Source organism: Tasmannia lanceolata, unplaced genomic scaffold (assembly GCF_043159265.1).
Source record: "Tasmannia lanceolata isolate RefF3 unplaced genomic scaffold, GAP_Taslan_0.1 ptg000008l, whole genome shotgun sequence".
Taxonomy (NCBI): domain Eukaryota; kingdom Viridiplantae; phylum Streptophyta; class Magnoliopsida; order Canellales; family Winteraceae; genus Tasmannia; species Tasmannia lanceolata.
The window spans coordinates 8,886,458-8,902,961 of record NW_027518685.1 but is presented as its reverse complement, the minus strand read 5'-3'; the positions used below and the strand labels follow the sequence as shown (position 1 = coordinate 8,902,961).

Below are 16,504 nucleotides of genomic sequence, written 5' to 3'. Positions count from 1 at the left end.
AGAAGACCGTCGCGGAAATCTCGGAGTTCCGAGACATTGTCTCGGAATTCCGAGAATCGTTGGAGGTTCCACTTTAGGATCTGATAACCCATTTATTTTATATTTTTATTTTGTATGAATTGTCTTTTGCTACACAAACTATTGAAATTGTGGCCCATCAAATGGACGTTATGGATCATCCTATGGTGTGGGGTGGAAAGTCCATTTGGAAAGAAGAGGGTGGCTGTTGTAAGAAATTAAGTGTGGAATTTATGAACAACTTTGAGGAAGAATTTTTTTCTTCCAAACAGTTCAACCAACCAAACAAAACCGGAAAAGCACAAAAAACAGGGGTCCCATTGCCAACTATGACGATGAAAATATAAAGTAGAGAGAATAACCACAATTACAAATAAATCATATTTCCATCCAATAGAAATATAAATTCCCCCAAAACTTTATGAACAAATATTTGATGATTTTCAAAGACCTTTACCATATTTCGCAATGAACCCAATGCCACAACCACCATCACTTCACAGAACTTGATTTTTCATTACAAATACATAGTTGTCAGTATGCTGAGATACAAACAAACCCTCCCTCTGTGTCTCTACACCCTGCTTTCTATCTTACACATATGCGCCCAACAGTTACAAATAAATTTAGCCCATTTTATCCCATTTTGCTTACAAATACACAGAAAACTTCACTGGAAAGACCATCAATGTCCACCATGTTTACAACATCCATCAGAACTTGAAGAGAGGTTCTTCATTTTTCAGTCATATATCCCCCTTAAGGAAATCACCACAGTCCCCAAACTCTCCGCGCAAGAATCTTTCGCACAGCTGCCGCCGATAAGCGGGAATGTCAGACTTGCTGAAAGTAAATGGATCATTTGCATACAGATGGTCGATCGCTTTAAGCACGAACAAACCACAGTCGAACCTGCATAACAACAGTTGTATTGAGCGAATCAAAATCATAGCCTAGAAAAATAAACATTTAAATATACTAATATACTGACCCATTGGCCTGTTGTGGGAAATTTTCCATCTGCGCATATTGAAAGTGGTCTATATCACAGCCCCTTTCCTTTAAGTACTCCTTCAACAACACAACCTGCAAGTGGTTAACATTGACAGGTTTATGAAACATAAGTGTTATACGTATAGATTTATAAGTAGGAAAACATTAAAGATGCTAACCCACTTACGGTCAATCCTGCTCTTTCCTGGAACTCCATTCCTTTACAGGAATTGCATTCGTGGAAGATTTTGTTGACCATATCGACAATGAGGAGAACCCAATGGTTGTCCTCACATAATGGTAATAGTACCATTTTTACTGCTTCGAGGTGGTGGTTTATAAGTCTACTGTGCAGAGCGTCTTTCGCTGTCCTCCACTTTTCTACCCTCTGGACCTCAGTGACTTCGGTCCCTACTGCAGTAAGAGTTCCCTATAAAAAAAAGGAATTCAATGGGATACTACAGATAAAATCTTATGTAAACCTCAATGTGGGATGATAGAAATAACACTTACATGTACCACCGATGGAACGAAGACAATTCCCCCCATTGTAGGATCTGCTAACCCATCGTCGTTGGAGGACTGCACGTGCTTCCCATATATATCGACAATCTTCAAGGAAGAGAAGTAAATGTCAGATTGTGGAACCAGATCCGGGACGGGCGTGAGGGGACGGGCCCCCGCGCGAGTCTCTAGATCATCCACGTGAAGGAGAGCCCCACCAAGGAACCCTCGAAAGAGTGCCCCTCACAGCATGAGCGGCGATGTAAAGTGAGATACCTCTCGATTCGGGAACTAGCCCGGATTCGAGACGCACCTTAAGCAAAGAAAGAGTCGTCATCCAAGGAAGTGGGCCCTGGATCCCATGCTGTGCTCTGTCGCAACAGATAACCAGAGATACAAAGGGTTCGTGCCTGATGACGAATGGGGAAGGGATTAGGCGCCCCCAATTCGCCCAAGTGCTAGCACCTGGTCTCTTATGCCATTTATTATTAATTTTGAAGAGTTTTGGGAGAAAATCATGTGAAATGGGAACGAATATCTCCGAGATAACGTCTAGCTAATCATGCATGTCTCGGAGATGAATAAGAAGCACACACAAAAGAAATGAAAGATATGTCGCCTAAGAATAGTTAGATTATATGTGACATGCCTAATTGGTGTCTAAGTTCTGGTGGACAAGCACATGCATGCTACAGCTAAAGGTATAGGATCTGTACATGAAAATAAGAAAACACAGCAAAATACGCAACACACGACTCAACAAGACAAATCCTAAAATTCTAATGTAGGACTTGACTCGGACCAGGATGGCCATCCATCCTAGCTGCACTACGTATCCCGGCCTCGGGAAGAATCAGAGCCAACGTAGTTCGGTGTCCTATGCTAAACTACAATGCCTAAACCTCTAGGACCGCTATCCTAGACTCGATCAACTAGACTCGACTAGTTTTTAAAGCTTTTTCTGCGATTGCTTAAATTCAAGTGGATTGTGATTTTTAGGACTCTCTATATGTCCTAACTAATGCAGGTTGTTTAGCCTTAAGCTAATGCAGGTGGGCCCTACATCCTATGTGTATCTAGGCTGTGCAACATAAAGAAAACCATGGGCTGACTATATGCTTCCTAGTCTAGCCATCGGTTCGACTAAGTGTCTGACCGATCGACTCGAGGCCTCCTAACTCTAGGGACACTCACACGACAGGACACACCACATCAATACAAATCAAGACCGACTCCTAACTCTAAAACACCCTAAATATCTAGGACAGACTCCTAACTCTAGGGGAAGATCTTTTTGAAAAGGTTTTGAAGTTTTTTGTATTTTTTGGAGGTTTTGAAGTTTTTTTGTATTTTTTTGGAATATTTGAAATGTTTATTTTTAAAGGTTTGGCTGGACCTGGGATGTGGACCCCAAGCTGCACTACGTACCCTGTTGAAAGGGATCAAGCCAACGTAGTTCGGACTGAATTCCTAACTACTCTGCACATGACTCAAGATTTTTTGAGATTTTTGATTTTGATTATGTTTTTGGATTTTGAATTGTTTTTGAGATGTTTTTGAATTTTCAAGTGTTTTTTGGAATGTTTTTGTTGTTTTCAAGTATTTTTGAAATGTTTTTATTGTTTTTTGACACCAGAGAATAAAATCCTATCATCATACGGGTAGGGAGACTTCTGGAATCCCGCAAAGGTTGGATAGCATCCTATGCTTTGCGGGGGAACGAACAGGAAAATAATTCGGCAAGGGTTGGACAGCATCCTATACCTTGCAGGAGCGGGTAAAGATCACGACTTGATGAGAGGATGGACAGAATCCTAACCCCTATGATGATAGGAAAAACTCCTGGACTGACTGAAGGACTGACTCCTGTGCTGAAGACTGTTATAATTACTATTTATAATTACTATACAAGATTACTATTCAAAAATACTATTCATAATTACTATTTATAAGTACTATTCAAAACTACTATTCAAAACTACTATTCAAAGCTACTATTTATAAGTACTATTCAAAGCTACTATTCAAAACTACTATTCAAAACTACTATTCAAAACTACTATTCACAGTAGGACCTACCAAGTACTATTCATACATCGGCGGGCCCCACACAAGCGGGTCCCACACCAGCGGGTCACACACACAGCGGGCCCCACACACAGCGGGCCCCACACATCAGCGGGCCCCACACATCAGCGGGCCCCACATCAGCGGGTCCCACACACAGCGGGTCCCACATCAGCGGGCCCCACACACAGCGGGCCCCACACATCAGCGGGCCCCACACATCAGCGGGCCCCACACACAGCGGGCCCCACACATCAGCAGGCCCCACACATCAGCGGGCCCCACACACAGCGGGCCCCACACATCAGCGGGCCCCACACATCAGCGGGTCCCACACATCAGCGGGTCCCATATCAGCGGGCCCCACACTCAGCGGGCCCCACACAGCAGCGGGCCCCACACATCAGCGGGTCCCACATCAGCGGGCCCCACACATCAGCGGGGTGTCTACAATCACAAGCAACTCAAGCCTCCAAATAAAACTCAAGAACAAAAACAAACATTCAAGAGAAACTACTTACATGGACTGCTAATCGAGTTTAAAAAAAATGATCAAAGCTCGGAAAGATTTGAAATCAGCAGCTTGATCCTCACTCCTTTCAGATTTGCAGACCTCGGATCTTGGCCGGAGATGGAATCATTGCAGGAGGTAGTAAAAATCGACGGAATCCGATGATACTGACCGAAGAAGGGAGAAATTTGCCGGAGATCCGCCGGATCTGAGACGCTTGTGGCGTAGATGGAGGTGAAGAAGGTGACTGGTAATGAGAGATGTGCGATCGGATTCCGGCAAGGAATTCGCCGGAGAAGATGACTGGCCGGATCTCTCTCTCTGCCGATTTTCTTCTCTTTTTTTTTTCTTTTTTTTCCCTGGTTTTTCTCCTCTGCTCCCTTTTTTTCCACTGTCGATTTCCTTTCTTTTTTTTTGGTTTTCTCCTTCGTTCCCTTTTTTTCCACTGTCGATTTCCTTTTTTTTTTTTGGTTTTCTCTTTTTTTTCCACTGTGTTTTTTTTCTTTTTGCTCCTCCTTTTCTCTCTGGTTCTTCCCTTGCTGTTTTCCCACCCGTTTTTTTTTCTTTTTTGTTTTCTTTCTTTCTCTGCGAGAGAGAGAGATCAGAAGACCCATGATGACGAGTCATCATGAGGGGAGAAAATGAGAGTCTTTTGTCCCCCTCTTGTCCCCCCTAATTCCCTTAAATTTTGCAAAAAAATAAATAAAAAAATAGAAAACAATTTTCAAATGGCATCGGATGCCATACGAAAACCAAAACTACTCATTACGCCCATTTTTAAAAACGAAGAAAATGATGACCGTCCTTATTCTCTCTTTGACCACATAAGCGGGTCCCACAACAGCGGGCCCCACACAAGCGGGCCCCACGCAAGCGGGTCCCACATCAGCGGGCCCCACATCAGCAGGTCCCACACAAACGGCCCCACAAAAGCGGGCCCCACAAAAGCAGGTCCCACACAGGCGGGTCCCACACAAACGGGTCCCACACAAGCGGGCCCCACATTCTCTTTTGCTCGGATTAATTTCATTCATTTTCCGTCTGACCTCGGGATTTTATTCGAATATGCGGGTTTAGGGCCTTGTCAAAATGGGGTGTCTACAGATGCCCCTCTTTGGCAGAGTGTGCTTGTCGCGCGAATGTCAAAGCTGAACAGACAACACATTTTGACTGGCCCAAAATTTATTTTACAAAGATTGAACTCGTGGAGGGAACAGATGTCTCAGGGGTCTCACTCGAATTGGAGGGAAGGGATGCCTCAGGGGTTTTGAATGAAAAGGATTTTGATTATTGGCTTGATGCTCTCAAAGATGCTCTCAGAGAGACTTTCGTTTTAAAATTTCACATTCAACATGACTTAATATTAATTTGGTGAAATGCTGGACACATAACTCAGCATTCAAAACATATTGGTGAGATAGCCTCCCACCAGAGAAATAACTCGAGTAACACATCGGTCACACTCGAGTAACACATCGGTCACACAGGTATTCCTGACTCCGCACTTGGGTGACGGCACACTGTGGAACGACGGACCATGACTTGACAACAAAATAACTAGAGAGAGTTGTTGTCCAGCTTTTCACCAAATTAGACAAGGAAGAACAACAGTTGAATGAAAATTTTGATCAGGGGTCCATGGTAATAAGCCATGAAGAGCCTTGCAGAAAATGAGGGTCCACGGTGGTGAACCGTGAAGAGCCAAGCAAACGGGAATCGAGGGTCCATGGTAGTAAGCCACGAAGAGCCTCGCGGAACGAAATTTATTTATATTTTTTTATTTTTAGGAAACTAGAAATCGAGGGTCCACGGCAACAAACCGCGAAGAGCCAAGCCATAATCTGGGGTCCGTGGTAATAAGCCACGAAGAACCTTGCAAGAAAGATATTGAGTGATTAATGGATTAGAAAAACTGAGAATCAAGGGTTCATAGCCATAAGCTATGAAGAGCCAAGAAGTAATCGAGGGTCCACGGTGACCAGCCGTGAAGAGCCACGCAATGAATCTAGGGTCCATGGCAAGAAACCATGAAGAGCCCAGCAGAAAGGAATTTAGGGTCCACGGCAATACTCCGTGAAGAGCCAAACATTGAATTTGGGGTCCATGACAATAAGCCATGAAGAGCCCAACATGCAGAAACAAATGATATGTAAAAGATATGAATGGAATGACTATGAATAGTGGGTCCATGATATTTCTGGAAGGACATATCACGAAGAGCCAATCGGGGAGCATGGGTCCGTAGTATACCTGAATGGTAGACCATGAAGAGCCAAGAAGTAATCGAGGGTCCACGGCAACAAACCGTGAAGAGCCACGCAATGAATCTAAGGTCCATGGCAAGAAACCATGAAGAGCCCAGCAGAAAGGAATCAAGGGTCCACGGCAATACTCCGTGAAGAGCCAAATATTGAATTTGGGGTCCATGACAATAAGCCATGAAGAGCCCAACATGCAGAAACAAATGACATGTAAAAGATATGAATGGAATGACTATGAATAGTGGGTCCATGATATTTCTGGAAGGACATATCACGAAGAGCCAATCGGGGAGCATGGGTCCATAGTATACCTGAATGGTAGACCATGAAGAGCCAAGAAGTAATCGAGGGTCCACGGCAACAAACCGTGAAGAGCCACGCAATGAATCTAAGGTCCATGGCAATAAGCCACGAAGAGCCTAGAATGAAATTTGGGGTCCATGACAATAAGCCACGAAGAGCCCAACAAGAATAACAAGTAATGGAGATGAATGAAATGAGCATGGAGAGCGGGTCCATGATATATCCTAAAGGACAGATCACGAAGAGCCATTCAGGGAGTAAGGGTCCATGATGTGCCTGCCTGACAAACCACGAAGAGCCTTGGAAGGACAGTGATATTGCTGAGAATTGATTGATTTCGAATGATGATTTTTTTTTTTAGACTGATTGCCTCTTGCCGAGGAAATTGGGAGTATGAGTTCCTTGCTGAGAATTGGACTCAGATAACTTGCAGGGATTTGGATATTGACCATTTTTTCTGATTTTGCCGGGGATTGAAGGCTGCGCGAGCAAATTCTAGACTCCGCTTGGGAAACTGATTTTCTTAGAGAATTGACTCTTCTGAAGAGAGGACTCAACTGAGGAGTTTAGAGGTTAGGCTTGAGATGTGCTTGTACCCCTCTTATCCTTACTTGCTTGAGACATTGTTACTGATTGCCTTTGTGCGCTTGACATCTTTTATGACGCAAGTCATAAAAGATGCCCCTAGTATATTGTGTTTCCATGACAGGAGTTTTAAGAAGGCAAGACAATGATGGTTGAAGAAAAGATGTTTCGTTTCATGAAGGCTTGAGGATGCAAAGTTTTTTTTTTTTTTTTTTTTGTATGGAGAGAATAGGACAATAACCATGATGGCTGAGTCTGAAAATCTCTTCTTTCGCATGGCTCACTTTTGGAGGCTTAAGGTCTCGGGTAGGTTTGAACAAGATGTCTCCCGCCCCTTCTGATACCTAAACCAGGATTTACTCTGAATTTTCTTCGCATTTTGGAGGACACACTCCCATTCTTCCAGCACCTGACAGTTTGGACTTTGCAAGGAAAGGGAACACAAATATGAAGGAGGAACAGATTTCCAAGGACTCAATCAAAGAAGACTCTTATTGCTCGAAGGACTCGACTCGCTTTCGACTTCGCTCTTGGATCTGATGTGTCATTTTTTAAGGGTATGGCTTAGTCACTCTTAGAGTATTTCGAAGACCGTGTCAAGAGGCACTATTCTCCTTTTTCGGTGTTTATGTCATGATTATTATCCCTTTCGGATTGCTCGGTTTCAATGCCCCTAGTTTAGATGAATGTTAAAGTAAGCTTGCTGGCACTACTTGGACTCCAAGATTTTACCCTGGTTGAAGACTGTTTCTCCACCTCAATGATTCGCTTTTTCGTTGGAAGTCATTGCCATTGACCAGATTGCCTTGTCAGGTTTTCAATCTGGCGGACCGCTTGCCCTAACTTTTGCCTGGTTCGCCCTTTCGGGTTTTCAATCCAGCGGGCTCGATACCCTAACTTTTGCCTAAGCTGAATTTTCAGTTGTCAACTTAGCGGGTAAATGACCCTAAATTTTGCCTAGACCGCCCTCCCGGGTTTTCAACCTAGCGGGTCTTCAAACTCCATCATTTTTTTTTTTGACTTTGAACCTCTGCTTGTTCACCAGAAGGACTTTCTAGGCGGGCTTGGGTTCAAAAGGGTTAGATATCGGAAGTTCAAACGATTTGGATCGAATCTGGTCTCGCCAGACTACCTACGTACCCCAAAAAGGGAGGATCAGATCCGCGTAGTTCGCTTTGGGTTTAACAAAGAATGGTTTAGCTTTTTAGCTTCAAAAGTTTGAAAATGGGAAGATTTAGCTTTTATCCCCAAGGATTTGACCGAACCTGAATTGATCAAGTTGCCTACGTACCCCCGAAGAGTTGGGGATCAGGTCCGCGTAGTTCGGGTCGAAATGCCCCTGGTTTGCGGGTGTTTGAAAAGAATGTTTGATTTTGTTGAGGCTCGAAGGTGTTCGCAAAAGGATTTTTTTAAACTTGGGATTTTTGGCGTTTAAGGCTCTGGCGTCCAAGGATGGCCTTCTGATGTTTTGGCATACAAGCTTCTTGAATGGCTAAGGTTCAATGGCTTTAAAATTTTTTTTTTTTTTTTTTTTTGAGGAGTCTGGCGGCATTTCCTGGCAAGACTTCATCTGCACTGTGCAAGCTAGACTGATTGAATTTCCACTTTTTCTTTGGGATCTCGCACTGATATTCAGGATTCTACGACTTTGGGTCTTTTCTGAATGTTGAAGATTTTGAAATGTTCAATCTATTATCAGCTCCGCTTCCTGCGATTCTGATGCTCTTGAGGAGTTGACGTGGGGCATGCTCCCTTCTCCTTTCTTCTCTGGATTCTATCTTATTTTTCTTTGTTCATTCTGATTTTTATTTTTTTGCTTGGATGTGGGGAATGCCCCTACGCCTGGAATGCTTTAACTTGAAATTCCATCGCAATGTATAGCCCAAGTATTCTTTTTGGGGTTCATGCTCTATGCTCATGACTTTGTTGTCCGAAAGTCTTCTCTCAATTTTTCATTCACTGCATTTGATGTTTGGTATTCTTCATTTGAATTTTTTTGCTTTTTTGACCTGTCTGAAGCCGAGGGTGACTCACATTGAACGATGCCAAGGCACGCTTCTGGTTTATCCTCATAGGACCAAGCAACACTTCTTTGAACCCTCTAAATAGGTTTATCGATTCTTTGCGCTCTTCGGGAGATTTTGCCAATCCTTATTTCCCGAGTTTCGGATTTGGATACCACTATCCACGGTATCGATTTCATCTTCGAGTGGCTTTGCTCGACGCTCTTCCCCTCGTTTGATCAGCTTTCAAATCTCGAGGAGAATTTCATCGGCATCCTCGTCTGAGGAGGGTGTCTTAATTTGTTTATTAACATTAGATCCAAGAGTGAACATATACAAGAATAATGACGACACTGGAATCAAATGTTCGTTGCATTGAATGTTTGAAGTACATACATTGATTTTTGACGCGCCACGATAGGCTCTCCATCAAATTCAACAAAAATTGGACATTGGCTCAGAATGAGAGAGACCAATAAACACAACATACTTAGAATTGATATTGACATGGTTAGACTTACCAACTTTGACAGGAGGGTTGGTATACACACTTCAAAACAAATTTCAAAGATGAGACACTTCATCGGAGGCAACGGATTGGCGCTGAAAGTTCAAGGACAACGTGCCTTCATTAATGGCGATAATGATTGGAAAGAGTAATCCTAGAGTTAGAATCTCAGAAGGGAGGGCCTCTTTGGTTTCTGTTGACCCAGCTCAAATTGTTCTTTAGCACCTGACAATGGCAAGGCTTTCTTTGGTATGATATTTTCAAGAAGTTCAAGCTCTGACATTTTTCTTTTCCCTTCCCAATCATTTTTCAGGCCAGAAGTGGTACAGGTAAAGGTGGTGAGATCTATGAAGGGTTGAAAGGGTAGAGTGGTTCCCATGGTGGGTGTAGGAGGTGCAACACGGTTATGTGCAGGGTTCTCAGAAGCATTTGAGTTCAAGAAGAATGAGGGGATCCCTGTCTATCAGGTCATGGATGTCATCACCATCTCTCTTATTTCTCTCAAGACGAGACTTTCAGCATACTTAGCCATCTGGGCAATGTGAGAGGAAAAAGGTATAGTGGGCTAGACCAAGCGAGTTTAGAGATGAAAGCTTTTTTTGGGGTTGATGGTAGACGAGTGACTAAGACTCCTGTCATGGACACCATAAACACTAGGCTCAATGAGAATTAATCGCATGACAATGTAATGCGCAAGTTGAGACAAAAGGTAGCGCCAACACATCCTTCCCTTGGATCAAAATCCGACAGCTTAATGGTTGTACATGAAGATGTGGTACGACAAGTACATGGTTTGTCAACAAGCCTAAAAGGATGATGACCACACTCAAGGTATTTAGAGAAAATTCGGCAGCATAACGGCTATACCAGGAGATGTGGTAAGGTAAGCACATGGTTTGTCAATGAACCCAAAAGGATAATGATTACGCTCAAGGGTTCTAAAAAAAAATTGGCAGCATGACGGCTATACTAGGAGGGTCTCAGCAACTAAACATGAAGAGTATGCTGTCATGGTCAAGATAAAGCAGGGCTCTCAGCAAGAACACACACTCCGGTAATGATGATGGCAAGATAGACTCATAATCGACATGCGGAGTGATCTGATCAGGATCGATCAAATGATCAGGCTCACGGAAAACAGATCATGACTAAAAGAGCCAAGAATCTTATGATAATCCACAGAATGGATAGATGGGGAAAAATTGATTAGATTAGAAGGAAACCTAACTAAGAAGCAAGCCCTAATCTAATAATAAATATATACATATATATACATCCTAACCAGGGGCACCAACCCTAGTCTAATCTAGCGGAGTCAAGAGAGTCTCGACTCATGACAGACAAGTGAGTGTACTAGGACTGCGTCTGTAGCCACATAAGGTGGGCTACAATAATCTATAGATAGGACATGGCTCCTAAACCTAGGCTCCAACATGTGTAAGCCACATATGTTCGTCCTTATATGAATGCGATATACTTATATACACATGTGTACTTCCTAATTGGATTTCACTAAGTCAGTAAGTATATACATAATATATAAAACAAAGTAGGGCTCCGGACTCAATCTATCGGGTACTATGCTTATGAACCATACTTAATATGTATAACTCAAGTGCACCGAGTGTTATACATAGTATGCTTCATTGCTCATCGGCTGCTGTAAACACAAGTGCACCGAGTGTTTACGGCTGCAGCGCTGGCGCATAGCTTGGAAATAGATTCAACAGCACCATCAGGGTGTAATAACATCCCAGTCGGGCACGCATTGAATCTATCCCGTGGAGCCAATAATAATAAAAAAAACAATGAAAATCAATGAAAGAAAATAAAAAAATATGACAATGCCTACTGTGCAGTGTGTGAATCCCTTGTTTTAATTACGCACCTACTTGGTGCCCCTGGATTCTAACGATAAAGTTCCCATTTAGCTTGATTTTGACCCAAATTTCTTCAAAATTAATTAAAATGGCATTTTTACAGAGTTAGGCAATATTTCAAAATATCCCCAGCAGAGTCGCCAGCCTGTGGAACCAGATCCGGGACGGGCGTGAGGGGACGGGCCCCCGCGCGAGTCTCTAGATCATCCACGTGAAGGAGAGCCCCACCAAGGAACCCTCGAAAGAGTGCCCCTCACAGCATGAGCGGCGATGTAAAGTGAGATACCTCTCGATTCGGGAACTAGCCCGGATTCGAGACGCACCTTAAGCAAAGAAAGAGTCGCCATCCAAGGAAGTGGGCCCTGGATCCCATGCTGTGCTCTGTCGCAACAGATAACCAGAGATACAAAGGGTTCGTGCCTGATGACGAATGGGGAAGGGATTAGGCGCCCCCAATTCGCCCAAGTGCTAGCACCTGGTCTCTTATGCCATTTATTATTAATTTTGAAGAGTTTTGGGAGAAAATCATGTGAAATGGGAACGAATATCTCCGAGATAACGTCTAGCTAATCATGCATGTCTCGGAGATGAATAAGAAGCACACACAAAAGAAATGAAAGATATGTCGCCTAAGAATAGTTAGATTATATGTGACATGCCTAATTGGTGTCTAAGTTCTGGTGGACAAGCACATGCATGCTACAGCTAAAGGTATAGGATCTGTACATGAAAATAAGAAAACACAGCAAAATACGCAACACACGACTCAACAAGACAAATCCTAAAATTCTAATGTAGGACTTGACTCGGACCAGGATGGCCATCCATCCTAGCTGCACTACGTATCCCGGCCTCGGGAAGAATCAGAGCCAACGTAGTTCGGTGTCCTATGCTAAACTACAATGCCTAAACCTCTAGGACCGCTATCCTAGACTCGATCAACTAGACTCGACTAGTTTTTAAAGCTTTTTCTGCGATTGCTTAAATTCAAGTGGATTGTGATTTTTAGGACTCTCTATATGTCCTAACTAATGCAGGTTGTTTAGCCTTAAGCTAATGCAGGTGGGCCCTACATCCTATGTGTATCTAGGCTGTGCAACATAAAGAAAACCATGGGCTGACTATATGCTTCCTAGTCTAGCCATCGGTTCGACTAAGTGTCTGACCGATCGACTCGAGGCCTCCTAACTCTAGGGACACTCACACGACAGGACACACCACATCAATACAAATCAAGACCGACTCCTAACTCTAAAACACCCTAAATATCTAGGACAGACTCCTAACTCTAGGGGAAGATCTTTTTGAAAAGGTTTTGAAGTTTTTTGTATTTTTTGGAGGTTTTGAAGTTTTTTTGTATTTTTTTGGAATATTTGAAATGTTTATTTTTAAAGGTTTGGCTGGACCTGGGATGTGGACCCCAAGCTGCACTACGTACCCTGTTGAAAGGGATCAAGCCAACGTAGTTCGGACTGAATTCCTAACTACTCTGCACATGACTCAAGATTTTTTGAGATTTTTGATTTTGATTATGTTTTTGGATTTTGAATTGTTTTTGAGATGTTTTTGAATTTTCAAGTGTTTTTTGGAATGTTTTTGTTGTTTTCAAGTATTTTTGAAATGTTTTTATTGTTTTTTGACACCAGAGAATAAAATCCTATCATCATACGGGTAGGGAGACTTCTGGAATCCCGCAAAGGTTGGATAGCATCCTATGCTTTGCGGGGGAACGAACAGGAAAATAATTCGGCAAGGGTTGGACAGCATCCTATACCTTGCAGGAGCGGGTAAAGATCACGACTTGATGAGAGGATGGACAGAATCCTAACCCCTATGATGATAGGAAAAACTCCTGGACTGACTGAAGGACTGACTCCTGTGCTGAAGACTGTTATAATTACTATTTATAATTACTATACAAGATTACTATTCAAAAATACTATTCATAATTACTATTTATAAGTACTATTCAAAACTACTATTCAAAACTACTATTCAAAGCTACTATTTATAAGTACTATTCAAAGCTACTATTCAAAACTACTATTCAAAACTACTATTCAAAACTACTATTCACAGTAGGACCTACCAAGTACTATTCATACATCGGCGGGCCCCACACAAGCGGGTCCCACACCAGCGGGTCACACACACAGCGGGCCCCACACACAGCGGGCCCCACACATCAGCGGGCCCCACACATCAGCGGGCCCCACATCAGCGGGTCCCACACACAGCGGGTCCCACATCAGCGGGCCCCACACACAGCGGGCCCCACACATCAGCGGGCCCCACACATCAGCGGGCCCCACACACAGCGGGCCCCACACATCAGCAGGCCCCACACATCAGCGGGCCCCACACACAGCGGGCCCCACACATCAGCGGGCCCCACACATCAGCGGGCCCCACACATCAGCGGGTCCCACACATCAGCGGGTCCCATATCAGCGGGCCCCACACTCAGCGGGCCCCACACAGCAGCGGGCCCCACACATCAGCGGGTCCCACATCAGCGGGCCCCACACATCAGCGGGGTGTCTACAATCACAAGCAACTCAAGCCTCCAAATAAAACTCAAGAACAAAAACAAACATTCAAGAGAAACTACTTACATGGACTGCTAATCGAGTTTAAAAAAAATGATCAAAGCTCGGAAAGATTTGAAATCAGCAGCTTGATCCTCACTCCTTTCAGATTTGCAGACCTCGGATCTTGGCCGGAGATGGAATCATTGCAGGAGGTAGTAAAAATCGACGGAATCCGATGATACTGACCGAAGAAGGGAGAAATTTGCCGGAGATCCGCCGGATCTGAGACGCTTGTGGCGTAGATGGAGGTGAAGAAGGTGACTGGTAATGAGAGATGTGCGATCGGATTCCGGCAAGGAATTCGCCGGAGAAGATGACTGGCCGGATCTCTCTCTCTGCCGATTTTCTTCTCTTTTTTTTTCTTTTTTTTCCCTGGTTTTTCTCCTCTGCTCCCTTTTTTTCCACTGTCGATTTCCTTTCTTTTTTTTTGGTTTTCTCCTTCGTTCCCTTTTTTTCCACTGTCGATTTCCTCTTTTTTTTTTGGTTTTCTCTTTTTTTTCCACTGTGTTTTTTTTCTTTTTGCTCCTCCTTTTCTCTCTGGTTCTTCCCTTGCTGTTTTCCCACCCGTTTTTTTTTCTTTTTTGTTTTCTTTCTTTCTCTGCGAGAGAGAGAGATCAGAAGACCCATGATGACGAGTCATCATGAGGGGAGAAAATGAGAGTCTTTTGTCCCCCTCTTGTCCCCCCTAATTCCCTTAAATTTTGCAAAAAAATAAATAAAAAAATAGAAAACAATTTTCAAATGGCATCGGATGCCATACGAAAACCAAAACTACTCATTACGCCCATTTTTAAAAACGAAGAAAATGATGACCGTCCTTATTCTCTCTTTGACCACATAAGCGGGTCCCACAACAGCGGGCCCCACACAAGCGGGCCCCACGCAAGCGGGTCCCACATCAGCGGGCCCCACATCAGCAGGTCCCACACAAACGGCCCCACAAAAGCGGGCCCCACAAAAGCGGGTCCCACACAGGCGGGTCCCACACAAACGGGTCCCACACAAGCGGGCCCCACATTCTCTTTTGCTCGGATTAATTTCATTCATTTTCCGTCTGACCTCGGGATTTTATTCGAATATGCGGGTTTAGGGCCTTGTCAAAATGGGGTGTCTACACAGATGTACATTATTCCCTACAGTAATGTAGAAATTAATGATAAAAAATGACACTTACAGTGCCAGTCAGGTATTGTCTGACATTCCAAAGATGTTGTAGGTCTTCAGCTATTAGGTGTACATCATCCGTTTCCATGAGGATATCACTGCAAAATTGTATTAAATTGTTAGTTAATAATTTTCAATTCTGATCAACTTAAATCATGGTATAATATAATTCACATCTACTTGCCTTTTATCATGCTTTAGAAGTCTCTCTATCAGAGCTGTTCTCCTTCCCTTACGCATCTTCCCGTCATCCCCTTTCTTCTTGGGCGGTGGTTTAGGTATGTTGGGGTCCTCCCCCTGTTTCTTCCCTTCCTTCTGCCTCCTCTTTCGGGTCTTCCCTGAATAGTAGGGGCTTTTTCTGGCTCTCCCAGGTTTCCTACTCCTTCCATCCATCTTCACACCCCTCACAATGCTCCCTAATTCGGAATCCACCATCTCATCCCTTACACCACTCACTTTCATCTCAACTTCAGTAGATGGTGCCTCTTCCTTGGTCACCTCCATTTCGAACAATCGTTGTAAAGGGTTAAGGATCACCCCGTCTGTGGTGGCGAATATTTCTTCATGTGACTTGGGGTTCTGAGCCGATACATCTATTAGGGTGGCGGCTGCATCCATGTCACATCCAAGGTCAGCTAAATCCGTCCAATCCTCGCACAGCTGCGAAGATAATCGTGCACCTTGAGATGCATTTTCGCCCTTCCTCTCCTCCTCAACCCCCTCCACCTCAACCCCCTCCATTCTTCCCCCAGTCTCTTCATTTGTTCTCCGCATACGCTCCCATCCTTTTTTCAAATCCTCCTCTTTCTTTCTGACATCTTCCTCTCTTTTTCCAACATCTTCCTCTCTTTTTCTTATTTCTTCTCATGCTGCTCTAATCATCTGCCACTGTCTATCAATTACATCTCCCTCTCTCGCCAAAAATTTTATATGCTTCGACTCATCTTCACTACTTCCTTTCTCCATTTCACTTTCTACTCCCAAAACTATCCCCTCGGATTCCAACTGTTCCTTATCGACTTCCATTGTCTCATCAACATCCTAATGTTTAAACATGACAGTCAATGATCAAATTTAAAAAATCAATAAGTAAAATAAAATAACGTACGCAACATA

The 16,504-nt window shown here is 43.6% G+C and overlaps 1 protein-coding gene across 1 annotated transcript; it reads right to left on the bottom strand.

The window, feature by feature from the left end:
- Positions 1 to 764: 764 nt before the first annotated feature.
- Positions 765 to 16,198, bottom strand: LOC143882704 (uncharacterized). The gene is made up of 6 exons (XM_077386153.1): positions 15,573 to 16,198; positions 15,399 to 15,486; positions 1,525 to 1,623; positions 1,199 to 1,441; positions 1,010 to 1,104; positions 765 to 930 (listed from the first exon to the last, which is right to left on the bottom strand). Exons 1-6 carry the CDS (start codon positions 16,160 to 16,162, stop codon positions 765 to 767), a joined length of 1,281 nt encoding a protein of 426 aa, XP_077242268.1. The 5' UTR covers positions 16,163 to 16,198.
- Between the last annotated feature and the right edge of the window lie 306 nt (positions 16,199 to 16,504).

Coding starts and splice junctions, on each gene's coding strand:
- LOC143882704 (XM_077386153.1), bottom strand. CDS start 16,162: ATGCGGAGAACAAATGAAGAGACTGGGGGAAGAATGGAGGGGGTTGAG. Junction 1,624..15,398: donor GACAATACCTGACTGGCACT/GTAAGTGTCATT, acceptor TCTTCCTTGAAG/ATTGTCGATATATATGGGAA. Junction 1,442..1,524: donor TCGTTCCATCGGTGGTACAT/GTAAGTGTTATT, acceptor TTTTTTTTATAG/GGAACTCTTACTGCAGTAGG.